This window comes from Siniperca chuatsi, linkage group LG4 (genome assembly GCF_020085105.1).
Source record: "Siniperca chuatsi isolate FFG_IHB_CAS linkage group LG4, ASM2008510v1, whole genome shotgun sequence".
Taxonomy (NCBI): domain Eukaryota; kingdom Metazoa; phylum Chordata; class Actinopteri; order Centrarchiformes; family Sinipercidae; genus Siniperca; species Siniperca chuatsi.
Genome location: NC_058045.1, coordinates 24,608,395 through 24,629,233, shown reverse-complemented (window position 1 = coordinate 24,629,233; position 20,839 = coordinate 24,608,395). Strand labels below are relative to the sequence as shown.

General features: G+C 39.0%; 1 protein-coding gene across 1 annotated transcript in view; it reads left to right on the top strand.

The window, feature by feature from the left end:
* The window catches only part of syt9b (synaptotagmin IXb), a 48,394-nt gene that overhangs the window by 8,004 nt on the left and 19,551 nt on the right, over positions 1 to 20,839 (top strand). The window contains exons 2-4 of the mRNA XM_044194239.1: positions 13,715 to 13,890; positions 16,564 to 16,781; positions 17,026 to 17,566. Coding sequence (XP_044050174.1) covers positions 13,715 to 13,890; positions 16,564 to 16,781; positions 17,026 to 17,566 — 935 coding nt within the window. The remainder of the gene's footprint in view (positions 1 to 13,714; positions 13,891 to 16,563; positions 16,782 to 17,025; positions 17,567 to 20,839) is intronic.

Below are 20,839 nucleotides of genomic sequence, written 5' to 3'. Positions count from 1 at the left end.
TTTCAAATTTATATATGCATACATGGAGAAATATGCGTTTCAAAGTTAGTAGGATTCATGCAATTTAGAGTAATAGGGAAATATCCGATTATGCTAACCTAACCATAGTTATTTGGTCGTTATTATTGGCATAACGTTTCGTAGTTTGAAGTATATTGTATTCTTTTGTGAAATATTATTCAGAATATTCCCAGGTTACATCATTATTAAACAACATTTTATGTCAGGTCAAATATGTCGACCATATTCCATTACCTCTACCAGGCCATATACAGTATTAGCAAGCTAATACTGCAAGTAGTAGCAAGTTAGTTTTGTCATTTAGCTCAGTTAGCTGCAGAACAGTTCCACCTGGCAGTTACTGTGTGTACATATTTAGCAACAACTAATCTCTACATAAGAACTAGTTTGTGTGGTCTAACTCATTTTAATGATGCATAAATCTTTGCTTGGTAAACAAACACTTACAATATACTGTAACTAGGCTAAGTTTGAACTTAAGAACAGTTGGTGCAACAGGCTCCTGGTCACAAAGTATTATCCCACAGTTAAAGAAAAAAAATAGAATTTCAACCCGTCTGTCTAACCGTCTCATGCTCAAACTTGTAGCTGACAGCATGCAGGGACTTATTATGACATGGTACCAGATAACAATGTCTGCCTCTGAATGGAACATGATGGTTTCATATTCTTACACTCTAAAGCAGAAGAGACTGATACAAGTCATAGTCATGGGACCAATGATCCACTGGAAAGCACTTTCATTTCTTGGTCTACAAGATGAGGGATTGATTAAATGTTGGGGGAAATAGGTTAGGTTTCATTACACCCTTGATTGCATTTCCGAGGTATTGTTGCTAGGCAACATAACATTATTGGATATTTGGTTTAGAAATCTTTGAGTCTCTGGTGATATTCTTGAATGAGCTCAATAAAGTTAATGGCTCTCGTCTCTTCTCTTATCTTCTCTTCCCTTAATTTGAAATCCACTTATCCACAACATTCTCTTGAATCCCCTACATATAAGCACATTCCTCCAGGTGTTATTAATGCACAACTATTCCTCTTTTTCCCTCTCAGCACTGTAAAAGTCGTTTTCAGGACATTATCCCCAATGCTTCCCCTTAGACCCACACTCCCATGCCCTTTCACCTCAGCTATTGTCTCTTATTGACCCATTGTGGACTTGGTTGTTGCAGCTCATTGAACTGCACTTAGTGTTGGGCTCCCGAGATGAAGGACTACAGTACATCGAAGATGGCTGTGGCCTGAGGCCCGCTCTCTGATAGCAGCAGGCGTTGGACTCTGAAGAAAACTGGTCATAATCATAGGCTTTCTTTGCTTAATCTGCTCTTAATAATTGTATTATCCTGAAGGTTTTTTTATGTTTATACCGAATTTAATAGCAGTTGTTGAGATATTTCAGTTCGGACCATAGTAGCAGATTGACCGACCGACCGACTTGCAATTGCCATCCCTAGAACCACGCAGCTAGTGCGGCTAAAAATAATTAAACTTTTCACATGACAGTGTTGTCCTATATCTTTGTGAGCGATTTTCATCATTTACAGTCATAAATGGAAATACAGAGCTTACGGTATGTGTAGGATGGAAAATGAGAGTTGCTGTCCCAATGAATCAGCCATTCAACTGCGATGTTTACACCAGGGCAGTAGTTTAATTGCAGGTTCTTATCTGTGTAGGTGTGCTGGATAGTAAACCGGAATAAACTGGTATAATTGCGAGTATCTTGTGTGTCTCTGATCGGTGTCTGCCCTACTCAGGGTTTAAACAGAGGGTGTGATGGGCCTATAATGAACCTTTCTCAGAGGCATAGGGACCTCTGTATCCACTCATCGCCATTAATGCTTACAAGCACAGAGATGATACTGCACTGAAATAACAAAAATAAAACCAACAATAAAATAGGCTAGACTGGCATGTCCCCTAACTGCAGTAAGTCAGTAATCATAGCGTTCATGATTATTATTATGATGTCTAGCGTTAATAAGAAACAAAGGGAAGTGTTGTATTCTGTGTTCATACCTCCCAGAATCCCTAGGAATTCATATTGGACAAATCTGCAGCACATGATTTGGGAACGTTCAGGAAGTAGTGTGGCCTATGTAGCAAGGCGGAAAGTAAGGGTCTGGAGATCTGAGTGGTGAATGGGTGTGTAGCAACTTCAACTTTTAGGTGTCTAACCTTGATCATACCTTATTCATAGTTTATTTTCCATGATTTATTTAACCATAGTGTTTTCATAGCTTTAACAATACTGTAGTTGCCATGCACTGATATTGTGGAAAGAAAAGATTTCTAAAATGTTGGCATTGGGTGTTAAAAACATTGGCACCCAATGTAATGCAGGGTTTTGCAGAATTCTCCATCTCCAGCGATAGGGTTGATTTTTTACACCATGGGTTACACCTGATAATCTTATCATCATATTATTATATTATTAGCCTGACGTGGTGTTATCTTGTTTCTGCTTGGTGGAGGGTTTTTTTTTTTTACTCTAACCAATCAAAAGCAAGTGATATATCTGTCTGTTTTGGTGGCCATTTCCCTGTTACTATTTGTCTTGGATGTAGCTATGCTATCTATCTATCTAGGAAGATACCCCACTCTTTTTCCCACCAGGCAAGTTTATTTGTTTAGCACATTTCAACAAGGCAATTCAAAGTGCTTTACAGAAAACATAAAAGGCATCATGACAAAATGTAAAAGCAACATAAGGCAATATAATAAAACATTAAAATACAGTTAAAAAGAGTTAAATAGAAAATAAAAATAAGATAAAACAGGAGAGTAAAAGTTACAGTGCAGTGTAAGAAATTAATCAAAAGCCTCAAATTTGATTTAATAAAAGGCAGCGGCAAACAGAAAAGTCTTAAGAACTGAGAGTTGCAGCGGACCTGCAGTTTTCTGGGAGTTTGTTCCAGATATGTGGAGCATAAAAACTGAAGGCTGCTTCTCCATGTTTAGTTTTGACTCTGGGGACAGAAAGCAGACCTGTCCCAGACGACCTGAGAGGTCTGGATGGTTCATAACGTAGCAGAAGATCAGAAATGTAGTTTGGCCCTAAACCATTCAGGGCTTTATAAACTAACAGCAGTGTTTAAAATCAATTCTTTGACAGACTGGAAGCCAGTGTAAAGACCTCACAACTGGAGTGATGTGTTCCACTTTCTTGCTCTTAGTGAGGACTTTTCCAAATCCTGCTGAGCCATAAGTCCTTTAATCCTGGATATATTCTTCAGGTGGTAGTAGGCTGACTTTGTGATTGTCTTAATGTGGCTGTTGAAATTCAGGTCTGAGTCCATGACTACACCAAGATTTCTGGCTTGCTTTGTGGAAGCCAAGCCTTTTATTTTATTTGACTCAATAACGCAATCATCTTTTACAAACTTAACAAACGCATTTCTGTTAATGCCAATTATGCAGGAAAGTTTACTCATAACTCATTGTCTTTTAAAATCATTCATTAATCCTTCACATTAAAAAACACTGCAGGGATGATACTTTTTGAGTGAATCAAATACATTATTAATAATAATTCCTTTTACTGACTATGCTGGGCTGTGCTACTTCAGATAAGTCTGCATGGCCTCAACTTCTATTATGGTTCAGATTTTTAGGAGTCCTCCGTTTGTTCTTGGACTTAGATTTGATCATAGCTATTACCTCTGTCAAATGTCCTTTGAATCCTCTTGTCTCTGGAAATCACCCCAGCCACCTTACAGCCTCCAGCCCTCAGGCGAACCTGCATGGCCTCATTTTCCATTATAGATCAGAAGTTGTCCTAATCAAATCTTTCTGGAGTCCTCTGGACGTCTTAAGGGTTCTTTGATAACTCTCAATGCTTCACCTTCGAACCTTCACTGATCTCTGGAGAGATGATTCAGAGGTTTTTCTGGAGTTCAATAGAAGGTCGTCCATTAGATCAGCTGGCTTCACGTTTGCTGCCGTTCTTTGCTATCAGCATGGCCACTCTCCCTCAGATTAATTGCCTCATCTTCCACTACGGCTCAGGAATTATCCTGATGACATCTTTCAAGTTTTGGATTTCTCTCATTGTTTATACTCTAAAGTTTGTCTTCCATAGACCCAGCTGAGAGTATGAGCAGTAGTGTGGCATCTGCCAGCTTGCAGCCCGACAGGATAATCGTGATTGTTGTGGAGATTGCTGCTTGTTGCTCCCATTTCTAATTGAAGTTGTCTTGTGTCTCTTGATGAGCCATTGGGAAAGCTGACAGAAAGATGTACTTACTCGATACCTTTGAATCTCCTCCACGCTTCACTTTTAGTGTCTGTGTCTGAGAGTGGCAGGTTGACAGATGTAACCAGTCCAGTGTGTAGAACTCTGTTGCCAGGTTATTGATGAAGACTGGACACACATCTCCAGGATTGTTATGCCTGTTTCAACCTTTCTCCACCAGCGACTGGTAGTTTTGAATTGAATTTAGTGCATTAGCTTCTGGCCACTTCTCTCATCTTTTAATCCCTTGTAGGTTGTAGTGGGCCAAATGTATAACTCTTTACTCGCAAAATCTTTGAACTGGTTTAATCTAATGTTGGGTCTTCAGATTTTGCTATTTTTAAAACAAGTGAAAAAATCCTGGGGTTTGGCTTTTAGGAAAAATTCTGAAAACAGTGGAATTATTTCACACATCTGTCAGAATTTTTGACTTGATTTAATACAAGAAATTGAGGAATTAAAATTAAATAAACTAAATTTCAGATTAAATGGCTTGCTAAGCTGGACATGCAGCATTTTAGAAAACCAAATTAAATTATTTGTGATCGTTGTAAGGCTCTGTGTGTGTTTTATATGTACTTTGAATTCACCAAACATTCCTTTAGCAGCAATCTGCAGAACAGAGCATGTGTTCAGGGAGGCAGAGTACAAAATGAATGAGATGGAGTTGTGACGGAGAGAGGGAGTCAGAGAGACAGCAAGGACTATGAAAACACAGGACACAAAATAATTCAGCAATCGGTGAGCTGACATATATTCCCTTCCTATCAGTGGGAGCACATCACGACATAAAACATGACAAGAGGCCAAGGGACAATTGTGTGTGTGCATGTGATCAGTGCACGTGTGCTTGGTGACTTCTGGTCATTGGTAAGGACTCATAATCCTCATAATGTTACAAGCAGATCTTTAAAGAATAGATCTTAAATATTTGTAATAGTTTTATAATAAAACCAGGGTTAATACAATGTGCAAAATATGCTACAGTGAGGTTTCATGTCTCTTAGCAACTAGGCTTTTTTTGTGCCATGCTAGCAGTGTGGCTCTAGGGATGCCAACATTCACTTCAACTATTAGATGGATTACCATGAAATGTTGACATTAATGGTCCCCATAGGGTGAAGCCTACTGATTTGGTGATGTTCTGACTTTTCCTCTTGTGCCACCATAAGGTTGACGTTTGCAGTTTTGAGTGAAATGTCTCAACAATTGGATTGCCATAAAATATGGTGCAGACATTCATGTTCCCCACAGGATGAATTGTAGTAACTTTGGTGATGCCCTGGCTGAATAAGCAAATGTTAGCATGCTAACATTCTAAACTAAGTGACCATGGTAAACATTATACCTGCTAAACTTCAGCAGGTTACAGGTCACATGTTACCACTGTCATTGTGAGCATGCTGATGTTAGCGTTTCACTTAAACACTTTTATGTTTCAATTTAAAATTAGTAACATTTCATTCCTATGAACAACCTTAGACTGCCTTGCCTTTGGCTTTACAGGCTTACAGCAAATTACATGTCTAAGCTAGACATGCCATATATTGCGTTTTTCTTCCAGGGCTGCTCAGCAAAGACATCACTTTGGTACTTTACATGTTCTAGGACACTTTTTATGGAAAAATATCATACAGTTTGATATTGTTTGGGGGATTTGCCTATATTTCCACAGGTTTTCAACACACAGCAATTGTCTGTATATTAACAGATTGTCAGTGTTTCAGAGATATAAGAACAATGTTGATGGGACATTCTGAGCCTCAGTAAAGTCACAAAATGTTGATTTGTAAAATGAAAAAACCCCATCATGCTTAATTAGCTGTGAGCAGTTTCAGTGTGCACTGTAACCACAGCTGTACTGACAACGTCACTGGGTTACTTTTGATATTGAAGAAAAAGTAAATTTGATGATTATGAAGCAAGATCTGGATTTAAGGAGCTTCTTATTTCATGTATTTAATTTTTTTTAACGTGATTTACATTTTCTAAACTGGTTTGTGGATGTTTATTGTCACCAGACAAAAGCTAAACTATAACTGGAAAGAGTAAGTTGCACTGATTCCATCAGAACATGTACGATGTCATGTCATCATGCAGGGCTGCCAACTTTTCTGTTTAGTTTGGCGTGAGATTCAGTATCGGTGAAGGCGGTGCATTTTATGAGTAGGCCTTCTGTGACATTACCCACCACAGGGGTTGGCATCATCACTCCTCAACCCCCAGGAATTTTGTTTAAAAAGTTCAGCAGCCAAATTCACAGTTTTAAAGCATGTATAGATGAAAAGCCAAGTCAATAATCATTGTCAATGATGAATAAGTATGGTTGATCAGCATATTTGCCACCCTCCAGACATCATAGCCTAAATCAGGAGACCAAACCTAAACAGGGTATCTGGGGATCTTCCCCCAGCAAAAAAGTTGATTTTAGAGACTCTTTTCCTGCATTTGAGCAATTTTGTTGCTGAAATGTGGCATCGGGAGGATGGGGGGGAAGGGGACTCTCAGGAGAATCTGGAGGGTGAAATATATGAGTGGATATGAATTTTGTTCACATATATTGTTAATGATATTGTTGCTATAGGTGATTTGATTTTCAAATTTGTAGTACTCACCTCAAGGGCGTAACACTGGTTTGAAGAGTTGGGGGGAACCTTTTCTGGGGATGGTCGCCAGAAAATAAAAAGGATTTGAATACCATTTTCTGCATTTCTACATGCTTTTATCATATTCTCAGTAGCATCACATTATGGTTAAGATGGCTATCATGCTTAGTTGAATCATTCTGCCAGAAAAGTAAATACACAGCAGAAAAAGCTGTCTTACTCTCTGCATGTTTAACCCAAAACCCCACTGAACATCACTGGCTGTGGTATTAAGTTAGGGATGTAAGCTATACTTTGAATAGGACTGGTAGCTCTATGGCACATTATTTATGGCACTATCAGCAGATAATGTTCCATTTGCAACTTCAATCACAACTTATAAGAAATGTATCAAAATATGAAATACATATATATTTTAAGAAGTCACACACTGTCAATAGTTCTATCAAGGCAGTTTTTCAGTTGGGTGCTGAGGGTTAAACAGCTCGAAATCTGTAGACACTTTGAATACAGAAATTACAGATTGCACACATGCACAAGACAGATGGATGCACACAAACTTAAAGGTTAATGGATAAATCCTTATTCTTGCTTGGAAACTCTCCTAGCCCTATACAGGAGACAAATGTGATGGTGTGGCTGCATGTGTGTGAGTGAGTGCATGTCACAATGACACACATGCTAAATTAAACATGCAGAACTGGCAGGGTTTCAAGTTTCAAGTTTCATAGTTAGCGCTGTTGGCTGCCTTTCGGCTTCAATTGCTACCTATTCTGAGGTTCAATACAAATAAGCAGGCTGAGGGTAGCGGACGCTAACAGACTCAACAAACTGATCCGTAAGGCCAGTGACATTGTGGGGGTGGAGCTGGACTCTTTGTGGGTGGTGTCAGAGAGGAGGATGTTGGCCAAACTACATGCCATCTTGGACAGTGTCTCCCACCCACTCCATGACGTGCAGGTCAAACAAAGGAGTACCTTCAGCGAAAGACACATCCCCCCAAAAAGCACCACAGACCGCCACAGGAAGTCATTCCTGCCTGTGGCCATCAAACTCTTTAACTCCTCCCTCTAAGTGTCAGTCTGTATGACCCTAAGTCACTAAACTGGACATTGATCATTAACATCACTGCAATACTTGAAATAATTGTGCAATATTGTCTGTTTAATACTCCTGTGCAATATACCCAAAATTCCCTATTTAATGATATTATTCATACCTCTAGTACTGCTGTTCAATATCCTCCGTCTCATTATAATCTTAATAAGCTACACTTAACTTGACCGTTCATGCACTATTACCGGTACAACCGGTAAACCCACTTTGTACTTTACACTTATTTTAATTTTATACTTATATCCACTTTGGACTTAATTTATCTTACCTGTATTATAGTGTATTATATTTTTTTGCTTAGTACTTCTATTGCTGTGTGCACTGACGTGATAGTGAGCAGCTGTAACAAAAGAGTTTCCCCTCAGGGATCAATAAAGTATTTCTGATTCTGATTCTGATAGCCTTTCTCCACCATAGCTGGATAATCAGCCAACCTAGAGCGTGTTGTTGATTTACACAACGCCTCATCAAAGGGAGATTTAGTCCAAATCAATAAAAGCAGCCATCTGTGTGTCTGTTCACTTTGGGGTTTTAAGCTTGATTCACGTCAGAGGCAGGAGAATGGCTCTGCCAAGGCTTCAGGAAAATCATTCGCATTGTTGGACAATGAAAATCTGACTGATCTCTTCCACTGTGCTTCCTGGTGGTGAGACATTCTTTCTGTTGCTGGCCAAGTGACTTCAAAATCTTAAATGTGTTGCTTTTATCATGTCTATGCAACAATTTGGTGATAGCATTTGTGAAAATGGCTTGTGTTATTGGTGATTACAGGATGCTCTGCAATGTTGCTCTCATACCTGAACTTCCTGCAGTAAAACTCAGCATTGTTCTTGTATTGCAGTGGGCTTGGGCTTGTAAGTCCTAGTTTTATTAATACAATAAGGAAAAACAAACCCTGTTTGGCTAGTTAGCTACTTGGAAAAGACAGACAGAGATTAGATTTAGCTCTATTGTTTGTATTTGCAAACTCTATGTTTTAACTTTTTAATGTTAGAGAGGAGAAGAGAAAAAGGCTTTGGGGATGAGGACTAGAGTTCTGCATGGGCTTAAAACCGAGACCTGAACCTGGCCTGTACCCGCGCCTTTCAGGCCCAACCTGACTGAACCCACCTAGTACTGCCGAATTTCAGACCCGAAGCCAACCCAAGATTGAAGCTAAATGTTTGTTATTTCTTCTTCAAAGAAAGTTATATGCTAGCTTTGGAAAGGCTTTCTCACACATAGAAAATAACACGTCAGACAACGACAATAGACCAACACAGAATATGGCATGGCAGCCCACCAGCACAAAATACTACACAGTGGATGGGCTAGTTGTGAAGTGGGCTTTGTTTTTTGTTTTTTTTACGTAACCTGTAAACCCACAAAATAATGTAGTATGAAATGCTGAATAGTAACAACTTAGGTTACTAGTGTTATGGTAATTAACTAGTTAGCTGGACATGCTAAAATTTGCATCCTACGTTAGAGCAGACAAACTCACTGTTTAATCCATAAGTTACAATTTTGTCTCTTGTGTTTTTAGTTTTGGAAAGGCTAAAAAAAGACACCACCCTCCAAACAAGAGTAGCAATCTTACTACAGCCCCATGCACTCCGCTTCAACAGGGGAGGGATGGAGCTAACGGTCACTTTAGTTAATTCAATATTTCACTGTTTCAAAGTTACAATAAAAACAGTCACAGCATTAATATAGGTCTTCAAAGCATAATGAGTACATATTTGTTGAATATGTTTACATGTATGTGGAGATAGTATAAGTAAAGACTGCATGGTAAATTATGGTTAGGGTGGACATGTATGTGCAAAACCGAGAACTCAGTAAGGGGTTTTACAGCTTTCTTGACCATATAGACTTTGATGTAAGCCACCACTAATACCTCAGTGAGTATTATATACACTATACGCAATATGCATGAAGGAATACACAGTTATTCCTTCATGCATATTCACATAAACTTAAGCAACCCCGCCACAGACAATTACACTAATCAAAACGTCTCAAACCTTTTTTAATTATAATTGTTGACTTCCTTTAGTGAGGAGGGAGCTTATTGATTATTGTAGCTCCTGAATCCAATTAACTGCCACCAGCTGTACAGGGTTTAGGCCTTGGATCCTTGATTGAACCCTGCAAGGGGACTTGAAAAGCGGAGACACCCTGTGGCTTTAGAAAAGGCTCTAACAAAGGTAACTGAATGAAGCCATGGGGTTGTTAAACTGTTTTACTCATTTTAAAAGCTAAACTTTTCAGAGAAGGAGCAACAGTGTTTTCAAATAAATGTTTTTTTGACTCAAATATTTAAAAAGGAAGGTGGTTTGAAAAGACAGTGATTAGCCTTGGATAGAAACAAGGTTTATATGAGGAGAAATTACTGATATTCTCAGCTGAAATTTCATTTAGATGCAGAAAAACTGAATTTTGGGTGTGAAATATTTCTATTTTTCATGAAACAAATGCATCAACTATTTGGCACATCAAAGCCAGAGTAAGGTGGAACAAGCTGCATGCTCTCTATCTGTGCCAGCTAAGACACAAGCCCTGCACTGTGTCGGGACACACACTCTATATCATCTCTCCACTGCTTTCAATTCATCCCAGCTGGCACCCAGCGCAGAGCTGCACACAAGAGGGCTGGCTGTGTTCTACCTGCCTCATTTCACAAATCTTAGCGCTCACTGTGCTCTAGTTCTAGTGAGCATACTGTACAACACAGTGCTTAGCAAACCTGTTCAGACTCATTTAGGTTTTGGCAATTTTATTGTGCTATTAAAATAAAACAAAATGTATTCATTTAGGATGTTTCCATGCAAATCACCTTGTTTGAACCACGGTTTGGTTTGTTTCTAGTATGAAAACATTTTTTGGATGGTTCGGACTTTAGGACCAATTTCAGGAAGTTCTGCCAGGCTATCGCCAGAACTGGAAGAAGGAAAAACAATGCAACAAAATAAAATGAGCTGAGCTAAGTTAGAATAAGTATGCATAGTGTTCTTCTTCATTTAGTTTCTCAGTGAATCTGAGCTACAAAAGTCATCTGAAGCTGCGACCTCTGTAGATTCATAATAAAGATTGGAAAATGATTATGATGGACTCTAATTGCACCCATATAACTGAATCTATATTATTATTAGCCCATACACATATCTCACATTGTGACGTGAAGTACTCTCCACTCTCCCATTAAGAGATGCTCTCAGCTCTGTTAGCAGGAAAGACAAGTAATAAAAGAAAACACTGTTCAAAACCCCAGCTAAATGCAATATAAATATGACTTCTAACAGCTGTTAAAAAAAGAATATATTTTTGACAATATGACTCCATGTCATTAGTGAATAACCTACCTTGGACGTTATGGATGTTCAGTGTATCGCTGGTATATTGCAGTCTGCAGGGCATTGTACTAAACAAGGACACTCAGCCTAATGTCTGAAGTTCAGACATTCTTTCTCTCTGTTGAGTCTGATTCAGAACGACTAGCAACAAAGAAAAAGCGAACTGAAGAAGAAAGCAGTGGTGGAAAAAGACACAGACAGCACAGTCAGCTCTCTGTAACTAATTTTCTCTTAAGTGAAGGAAAGAGAGAAAACAAGCTCATATCATATGTGAATAGATACTTATTTGTGAGCACTATTTACATGCTACCTATTTTTGAGATGCAACCAGTAGCAAGTATATGTTCTTCCATTTGACATGGTCCATCCCCATCAGCCTAATACGAAACCTCTGATTCACTGCCCACATCTCTGATTTGTTTACAGATTCAAATAGGTCTGATGTTGTGCCCATTGATGGCTGTTTCCCCTGGTTAGAGAAACAATCGACCAATCAGAGCTTAGCAGGCGGGATTTAAAATGGGAATGTCACCTTCTTACACAGCTAGCTAGCTACCTCACTACATTCATGAACAATAGTGACAGAAAATTTCAACAAGCATGAATGAGAAAGACGCAGCTGCACAAGTTGCTGTAATACGACTTACAAAAACAATAACTCTTAAATCAACATATTTTTGATCAATGTGAAAATGTTAACTGCTTCGAACAACCACTACCTTAGCATTCATGTCAAATGAAAATGACGGAACATGAACATGTCAGTCTGAATAAAGTGAAACGAAATGGCAGTTACATCTGATTGTCAGGCTACATCCCCATATCAATAGCCAGTTGTAGTTTAACACAAATTAATTTGATCGCTAATTAAAAGTTTCAAGCAGAGAATTTTTCTGCACAAATGTAAATCAGAAAGGCGAATACAAACTCAAAACAAACACAGCAAATTAAAGCAAAATCCTGAAATGAACAAAATGAAAAAAACAACAACAAATAAGCATCTGCATCTGCAGTTCATGTCAAATGGGAGAGATATGGGAATCACATTACACATTTTACATTTACTGTAAAGACAGTAAAGTAACCTTGATGTTGGGTGTGGTCAGAAGTAGGCTCTCTTGCACCTGTAACCACACCCAACAGTGATGTCACACTGTACTGACAGTCTGGAGTACATGTCCACATCACAGCAGCAAGGTGAGAAGTTAAACCACTGGAGATCAAAACATTTTCAGGAGGTTTTAAGTTGTTCTTTAATAAATTACTTCAACAGACTTAAAAACAAGAATTTACAGTTTATGAACTGTACACCATTTTGTAGTAGTGACTAAATGGTCTTTAGTAATGGGGAGAGAACCTTAACCAGTGACACTAAATATAAAATTTGAATGTAGATATGTGCAATGCATATATTATTTGTATATTCTGCAAAAAATACAAGTGCACTATTTGCTTCATTTGCTAATACAGTACAGAGCAGATGTGGTTGAAGCTCTGTTCTCTACCCGCTCATACTGTAGTTGCCCCTGTGAAGTCATGGAGACATTTGCTTTGTACACTTTGTCTCTGCTTTGGAGCACCTTTCATTCCTTTGTTACCACATTTATGTTCAAACATTCAATCACAAGAAACCATTCAACCATGTACAATATAGTGGAATATATGGGCGCAATACATTGTTTGTGTCTAAAATAAGTTATAGAGTAATAAGTAATAGAGTTGGGGCATCTACTGTATGCAGGAAGAGGTGAATTTAAAGGTCTTCACATGAAGAGAATTGTTTCAGGCTTGGATTTGATCATATGCAGTTAATTTACTTGAGTTGAAACATCCATATGTGAAAAATCCAAAGCACCTGGTTTCCTTGTCAAAGGTCTGGTGGACTTGGGAGCTGATCATTTGTCTTCTAAACCTATAAAATGTCCCCAAAGAACCCCCAAAACATCAAAGGCTTGAGGCAACATGTTTTTTCTCCTTTTCCTCACTGCTTTTGAGATGCTTTATAAAGCTTGTGAAATAAAAAAAAGAAAAGAAACATGATTCATAATTCATTCATATTTCATTTTTCATAATCAGCCAAATCAGTCATAGTCTCCAGTGATTCTTCCTTGGTTGTGAAGGCTGTTTTGAGACTATGTTGCATTTTAGCACCTCATCATCATCAAGGTAATGTGTTGCTGTCTCTAATTGTTTTTATATTTGGATAATCCATTTGGATTCTTCAACTTTTAACCACAGTGTGGAAATGTAATAGTTTTTCCTTCTCATTTAGCACTCTGAATAAACACACTCTGTCCTCCCTGGGGAGCCAGGTTTTTCTGTGCCAGCGTTTTTCTCTGGCAAAGCTGTGTTCACTGTTCACTGAGTCCCTCTCTCTCTCTCCTTTCCATCTCTAGATGTATCAGTGAGTCTGTTGTCCCTGCTGGTGACCACCTGTGGTCTGGCTCTCTTCAGTGTCTCCCTCTTTGTCTCATGGAAGTTGTGCTGGGTGCCACTGAGTGGCCGTTTCCTCCCAGATGTCCTCAAGGGGGCACACTTCCTGGGAGGAGACCAACAGCCTGTCCTCACAGAGGTAGGGAGGAGAGGCACACATTCAAAAGTGAAAGTATTGGTACAATGAGCAACATTTAGTTTGATAGATGACTCATTCATATTTTCTTAATGTAAACTGAGCATAGATGCTAAAGTTATAATCCTTCAGATTTTTCTTGTTCCTATTTTGCGACGCCCCACCATCCACAAAGCTTAATAAAGTAATATTAAATTGTTTTTTTTTACTTTTTAAGCATTTTAATATTATCTATGAAATTAACTGCAAAAATTAGACTACATTGTAGATTCTTTCCTAATGGGTGCCGTCCCAGCCACGCAATGCACACTAATTCAACACTAGCTTCCTTCTGATCCCGCCTCCATCTAATACAAGTAATTTGATATAAAAAGAAGGAAACCAATAAAAACCAATTCATGAGTGAGTGGCTGAGTAGCCAATCAAGATCCAACACAAGGGAAGGTCCCTGCTCCTGCGCTATCATTAATAATAGCTTATCGTTAGAGAAGCAGAGACTTTTAGCCACTATTCCACTCTTTTGATAAATAAAGTATTAAATAAGGTCTAATGTTTGAGTTATCAATACGAGGGGGACGACTTGCGGTATTTTGAGCTCCAGCTTCTTCCTGTTTACATCTAGCTGTAGTACAGTAGCCTCATAGGACACACCTATCCATTACATGTCAGCCATCGCCAGCTCCGATCAGACATTGCAACAAAAAAGGAGTGATCCTTGCTTTTCTGATTCCATTGTTGAGTAAATGTAGCAGTCTTCTATAGTTGGAGTCAAAGCTTAACTAGACAACAACATTGCTAGGGTGTAAGAGAAAGCAGAAGCCTTCAGCGCCTCTTGCCCCACCCAGGTAAATAACCACCAGCTGCCACTGATGCAGACAGGTGAGAACAGACAAGGGTCTGACATGCAACAAAGATCTCCAGCCAGAACCAAGGTTGTTATGGTTATGTGGTGTGCATCTTAGACCACTAGGCCATCAAGATGCTCCAATAATTCTTTATAAGAATATTATTGTGCATTCTGTTATTGCCTCTCTATCGTGTTTGATGGAGACTTCCTTCCCCTCAAACCTTAGCTCAGGTTTGTCTGCGCTGTTAGAAGGAGCTTTGACCCAAATCCATACTACATACTAACTTTATGCAGTATGTACTGTATGTAGTAATCTTTATAGTACACCGTTTTTGGAGTTCGTATACAAGAAATCAGCTTACTTAACAGTTTTATTCCTACATGATACAATACTTGTCCTGTTTGAATAAAACTTTTTGATTGTCAAACTGCAACTTTGCCAATTAAAGCTAAAGCCCCTACACACATATACTCCACCCACACAGGTGTTTTCACTCATGTTGCCTGATAAGACCTCTTCTCAGGACTGTATGGGCACATGTAAACTAGGCTTGATTCCCATCTCCCTCATTCTCCTGTTGCACCTGTTAGGGTTGGAAAACCAGTCCTGTTATCATTCGTATTGGTCTATAGAGTTTTATGACATGATTCCATAATTCCAAACTCAGCTCCACCCAACTTTAATCTGACTGGAGGTGTAATTCGCCAGAGTAATTGAATACCTGTGTGAGTATGCAGAGCCTTTAACAAAGACCATGTACAGTGTTTTACCAAAACATGTAATACTTTTTTTGTTTTGTAAGGTTTTTTTCAAGTCTCCACACCATCTACAATTAGTTAACATTTTTTCCTGCTCCTCTATGCTTTGTGCATTGTATTGTGGGAGAAAGTCGTGTACACCAACTGCACACTCAAAATCAAGTCATTTTTCATACTTTTTTATTTGATAGTTACAATAATTACTTCACAAGATCACACCTTTTTTAGTATATATACTCACTGTTTTGAGTATACTTTATTTTGTCACTTTTCCAGAGTGAACACATTACAAACTCAAAACCTGCTAAGAATTATTATGTCTTATGGATATGGGACACAATGAGACACAAGTTGCTTTTCTGTTGCATTTCTGACAGAGTAGCCTCTCAACCAGGATTGAAGGAATAGTTTGATTTGGAAAATTTTTCTTATTTGTTTTCTGGCTGAGTTAGATGAGAAGTCGGATAAATGTCTGTACACTAAATATGGAGCTTAGCTTAGCTTAGCACCAAGTAAAAAAAAGTTCTACAGGAACAAGCCTGCATCATACAATGTTTCATATATAAGTGCATTTCAAACCTCTTCTTTAATTTAAACTTTTTTATTAAACTTTTTAAAATAAAAATTAGTTACTAGTAGTTTGCAGATTAGATGTGCCTGCAACAGCACATGATAACTAGCTAACTAGAAAGGCTAGCTTTCAAGCTTATATTCATATTGTATTCATATCTTAATACAATGTCAACCAGTAGATTATTGGCCAGATGTAGATGACAGCACAGACATTAATCTGTTTGACAGCTCAGTTTTATGCTTAATCACATCCTAAGTACTTTCAATATGGCTACCAGAGAGTCAGACTACATGGAAGCTTTTTCTTGTCTACCAAAACAATTAGTCTCTTAAAAAAAGAAGAAGAACTGGTCTACCAAGGCACAATATCACTTCTGGTTAAAAATAAACACATTTTCTATCACTACAACTCCTCAAGGCCCCCAACTTAATTTCTCCTACCCAAGTTAGCATTTGTACAATAGAATTCATTGACAACACTGATGTCTGCTGTGCAGGTGGACGGGGAGGAAAGGGAGTACAGCGAGGATGGCTGTGTGAAGGAGCATTCAGGGCCACCCTCGGCTGTGGCTGTCCCAGAGTCAGCCCTAAAGATTAGCCACACATCGCCTGACATCCCGCTGGAGACCCAGGCCAAGGTGGAGAAAAACCAGGTCCACACTCTGGCCAGGGACAGGGTCCAGAGACAGATTACTGAGCCTACCTCATCTGTACGGTCAGTACACATCAATGCCCGAAGCTACTGCCCAACTTTTGGTGTTGACAGGTTAAACACAGATGGACACACACAGCTACACAGACACCTAGACCTCTGGGTTCAGACATACTTTATCACAAGGCTGACAGCATATAAAACATCAGGCTTAAGGGAACACAGTGGCTTCAGACTCAACAAAGAATATAGTCAGTGAAAATGGTTTGAATGATCTTATATGTCCAAATTTGACACTTTGTTACAGGCATAACTCCATCCGTCGTCAGATGAACTTGTCTAATCCGGACTTCAACCCTGCTCAGTTCCAGCGCCAGGAGTCTCTGTCTGGTTTGGGTCGAATCAAACCAGAACTCTACAAGCAGCGCTCGGTGGACGCAGAAGATGGTCGTCGCACGGATAACTGCGGGCGTCTCAACTTTGTCCTGAAGTTTGACTTTGACATTGAGCAGCTGATCGTGAAGATCCACAAGGCCCAGGACCTTCCTGCCAAGGACTTCTCAGGGACCTCCGATCCTTACGTCAAGATCTACCTGCTGCCTGACCGCAAAACCAAGCACCAGACCAAGGTGCACCGCAAGACACTCAACCCAGTGTTCGATGAGGTGTTTCTCTTTCCTGTGGCGTATGCCGAGCTGTCGAGCCGTAAGCTGCACTTCAGCGTCTACGACTTTGATAGGTTCTCTCGCCATGATTTGATTGGCCAAGTGGTGGTGGACAACTTCCTGGATCTTGCTGACTTTCCCCGAGAGACAAAACTGTGCCGGGACATACAATATGTAACCTCGGTGAGATACCATCTTTTATCCATTTCTTTAAATTCTATCACTGCCTGACTTTCTCCTCTTCTTCTTATTTACACCACTGATGTTACATTTCTTAGTATAGCTTTCCATTTGTTACTGTCAGTACCAAGGTAGGTTAATAGCAAGCAACTGACCAGAATGTTGCAGCGTATTTGCAGTTGGATACATCTGAAGGCCTGTCAGACCAGCAGTATCCGTACATGCCTAAATTCCAATTATTTTCTTCAGTCTGGCCAGAATCTGCTCAAACAATCAAAAAGAGCAAAAAACCCTGTTACATTAGATGGAAGAAGATGTATAAATGGACGTATCTCATTTCCCCTCAAAGTGGAACTCATCTGTGGTTTCAAGAGGCACAGACATAGAAATATACTTAGACACAGTTAATGTTTAATGAAAGCAGTAGGAAACACTTGGGGGTAGTGACCCAGATCAACACTGACATAAGACTGGGGTTGGTTTGACAGAGATACAACGGCACTGTCTATATGACATTATTCACTAGGATAAATCTATAGTGTTGGAATGCACTGAGTAACTCAGTAAGGAAGTTAGATCCTTCTGCCGTGAGGACTGCAGTCTGGTGTGGCACAGTTTGGGATATAAACTCTTCTTTTCTGGTTTATGAGCAAACAGTCTTAGTGGACAATATATAGTGTATATGAGCATCATCACATATAATCAGTTAAGAATAGATAAACAAGCAAGATTGAACTCATACTCAGTCCCCTGTGTCTAATAATTTTATTACAAAATATACTCCTGAACATAATTACACCTTTTAAAAGAACAGATGCTCATGTCAGGTAGACAACTGAGTCAAGGGCGAGGATACAAGGTTCTGTTAAATTTTGCGGCTGTAAACAATTAAAATAAAGAAATTAGGCCAGTACTCTTGACTGCTTTAATCAATGTTTATTGTGCTTTCTCTTTGTTGTACTGCTTGGACAGAGGAATGAAAACATCTATATTTGTCATTGTGAAAATTATTCTGGCCTCAGTGCAGGCTGTATAGGCTGTGGATTTTTCATTTCATAGTGAGTATCGTTGCTGAGGTTATATTATTCCCTGATATTATAACAACTTTGGTGCACATCTAATATATGCTAATTGCATGTGCATTTTAATCTGTAGCTAGAGTCTTTGTAGACCTGACCTGTGGTGTGATTTTGGTCAGTCTTTTCTCTTCTACTCCCCATAGAGTGCACGCCAGGTTTGATTATACAGTTACAGTACTAGAGGTAAGCTATATTGAGATTCCGCTTTGTCACTCCAAGGATCCTTTCTACAGAATCACACTACCCATACTGGCCCAAAAATAAGGCAGCGTTTCGGTTTTAGCCATGCTAGCAATGTGGCTCTAAAGGGATAGCAATGCCAGTGGCTCAGTCCATTACTTTGGTCCAGAGTGAAATATCTTAACAACTGTTGGATACATTTCCATGATATTTGGTACAGATATTCTTGGTCCCCAGAAGAGGAATCCTACTGACAGCCTGATGACATTTTTTCTGTAAAATGTCTCAAAAACTATTGGATGGATTGGCATGAAATTTGGTACATACATCCATGTTCCCCTAAGGATGGCTTTTTATCAAGTGCTACCATCAGGTCAAAATTTGAATTTGTCCAATACTTTGGTTTATGACCAAATGCCTCCAAAACTAATGACAATTCCATCAGCCTCAGCAACACTTTGTATTTAATACTAATTAGCACATGTCAGTGTGAGAACATGCTAAATGAAGATGGTGACCATGGTAAGCATGTTTGTAATTGTAAGCATGTTTGCCGTATGTAGCTTAAGGCATTGTTGTGCCAGTGTACAGCCTCACAGATCCGCTAGCGTGGCATGTCTTATGTATTATTCATTTAGATCATAATTATGAGCAGCAGAGTTGTAATTCTGAGTGGTGGAAAGAACTACAGAGTATCAACAAACTGGCAAAATGGCTGTAAAGCCAGCATCACTGGTAGTTACATCTAAATAAAATCCAATATTAACACTATTACAATTGATTTAGCTAATTAAAAATGACCTATACGTTTTTTGTTTGTATCTGGTTTCACTTGTTAAGGTACTGCTTCAAATAAGTAACACAGCAGAAGTGCCTAATGTAGGCTGTTTATCTGTTGTGACTACAAGACTAGCAGTAGGGTTAACCAATCTAGGAATAAGGTGTGAACAAAACCAAGTCAGAATAATGGGAGGTTTCCCTGTTTTTCCCATTCTGCCGACATTGCATGAATGTAGCACTAGTCCTGTTTTTTCGAAATTACATTTGAACTTCAACGATTTCTTCATCTAAGCCATCAACCTGTCTCTTAGACCCCATTCCAACTAGGCTGCTTAAAGAAGTTTTACCCTTGCCTTTTTTACTAAATATGATCAATCTGTCTTTATTAACAGGCTATGTACCACAGTCTTTTAAAGTAGCTGTAATTAAATCGCTTCTTAAAAAGCCCACTCTTGATCCAGGGGTTTTAGCAAACTGTAGACCTATATCTAACCTTCCCTTTAGAGTGGATTTAGAGTGCATCCTAGCACAGAGACAGCACTGGTGAAAATTACAAATGACCTTTTAATTGCATCAGACAAAGGACTTGTCTTCTGCACTGTCTTGTTAGATCTTAGTGCTGCATTTGACACCATTGACCATCACATCCTATTACAGAGGCTGGAACATTTAATTGGCATTAAAGGAACCACACTAAAACTGAAGGGGGGGGGGCACAAGCACTTAATTTGATCAGAATACATTTACATACTCATGTTCTGTTCCCTTTGAATAATTTTTTTGGGTTCAGTTTAATAGTAGACGCCAGGGGAGAAAGTTTTGTATCTTTTATCAGTTGCATCACTTTTATATTACAATGCTATGGTGGCTGACAAGGGCAAATGCACTGCAACTTAAGAAAACACAAATTAAAAACACAACACAAATTAAAAAAACATCTTCAGTAATTTGATAACACATGTGCAGCTTTTAGAAAACACACTGCAAAGACAGAAACATGGTGCAAAAACACACCACATAACCATATGCTGAAAAAAATTGTTGGAAAACTACTGTTGATCTGAGATAATAACTAGGTTCATCAGTGATGACAGACGGACTGTAGCCTGTTATGAACGTTGGAGTGACCAAGTGCACATGAATCGTGTTTCCTACTGTCTGCAAGGTTTCCTGCATTAAACCCAACGGTGACATTTTCTGTCCTCACATATAAGTTTTTAAGCATGGTAGTTTATGA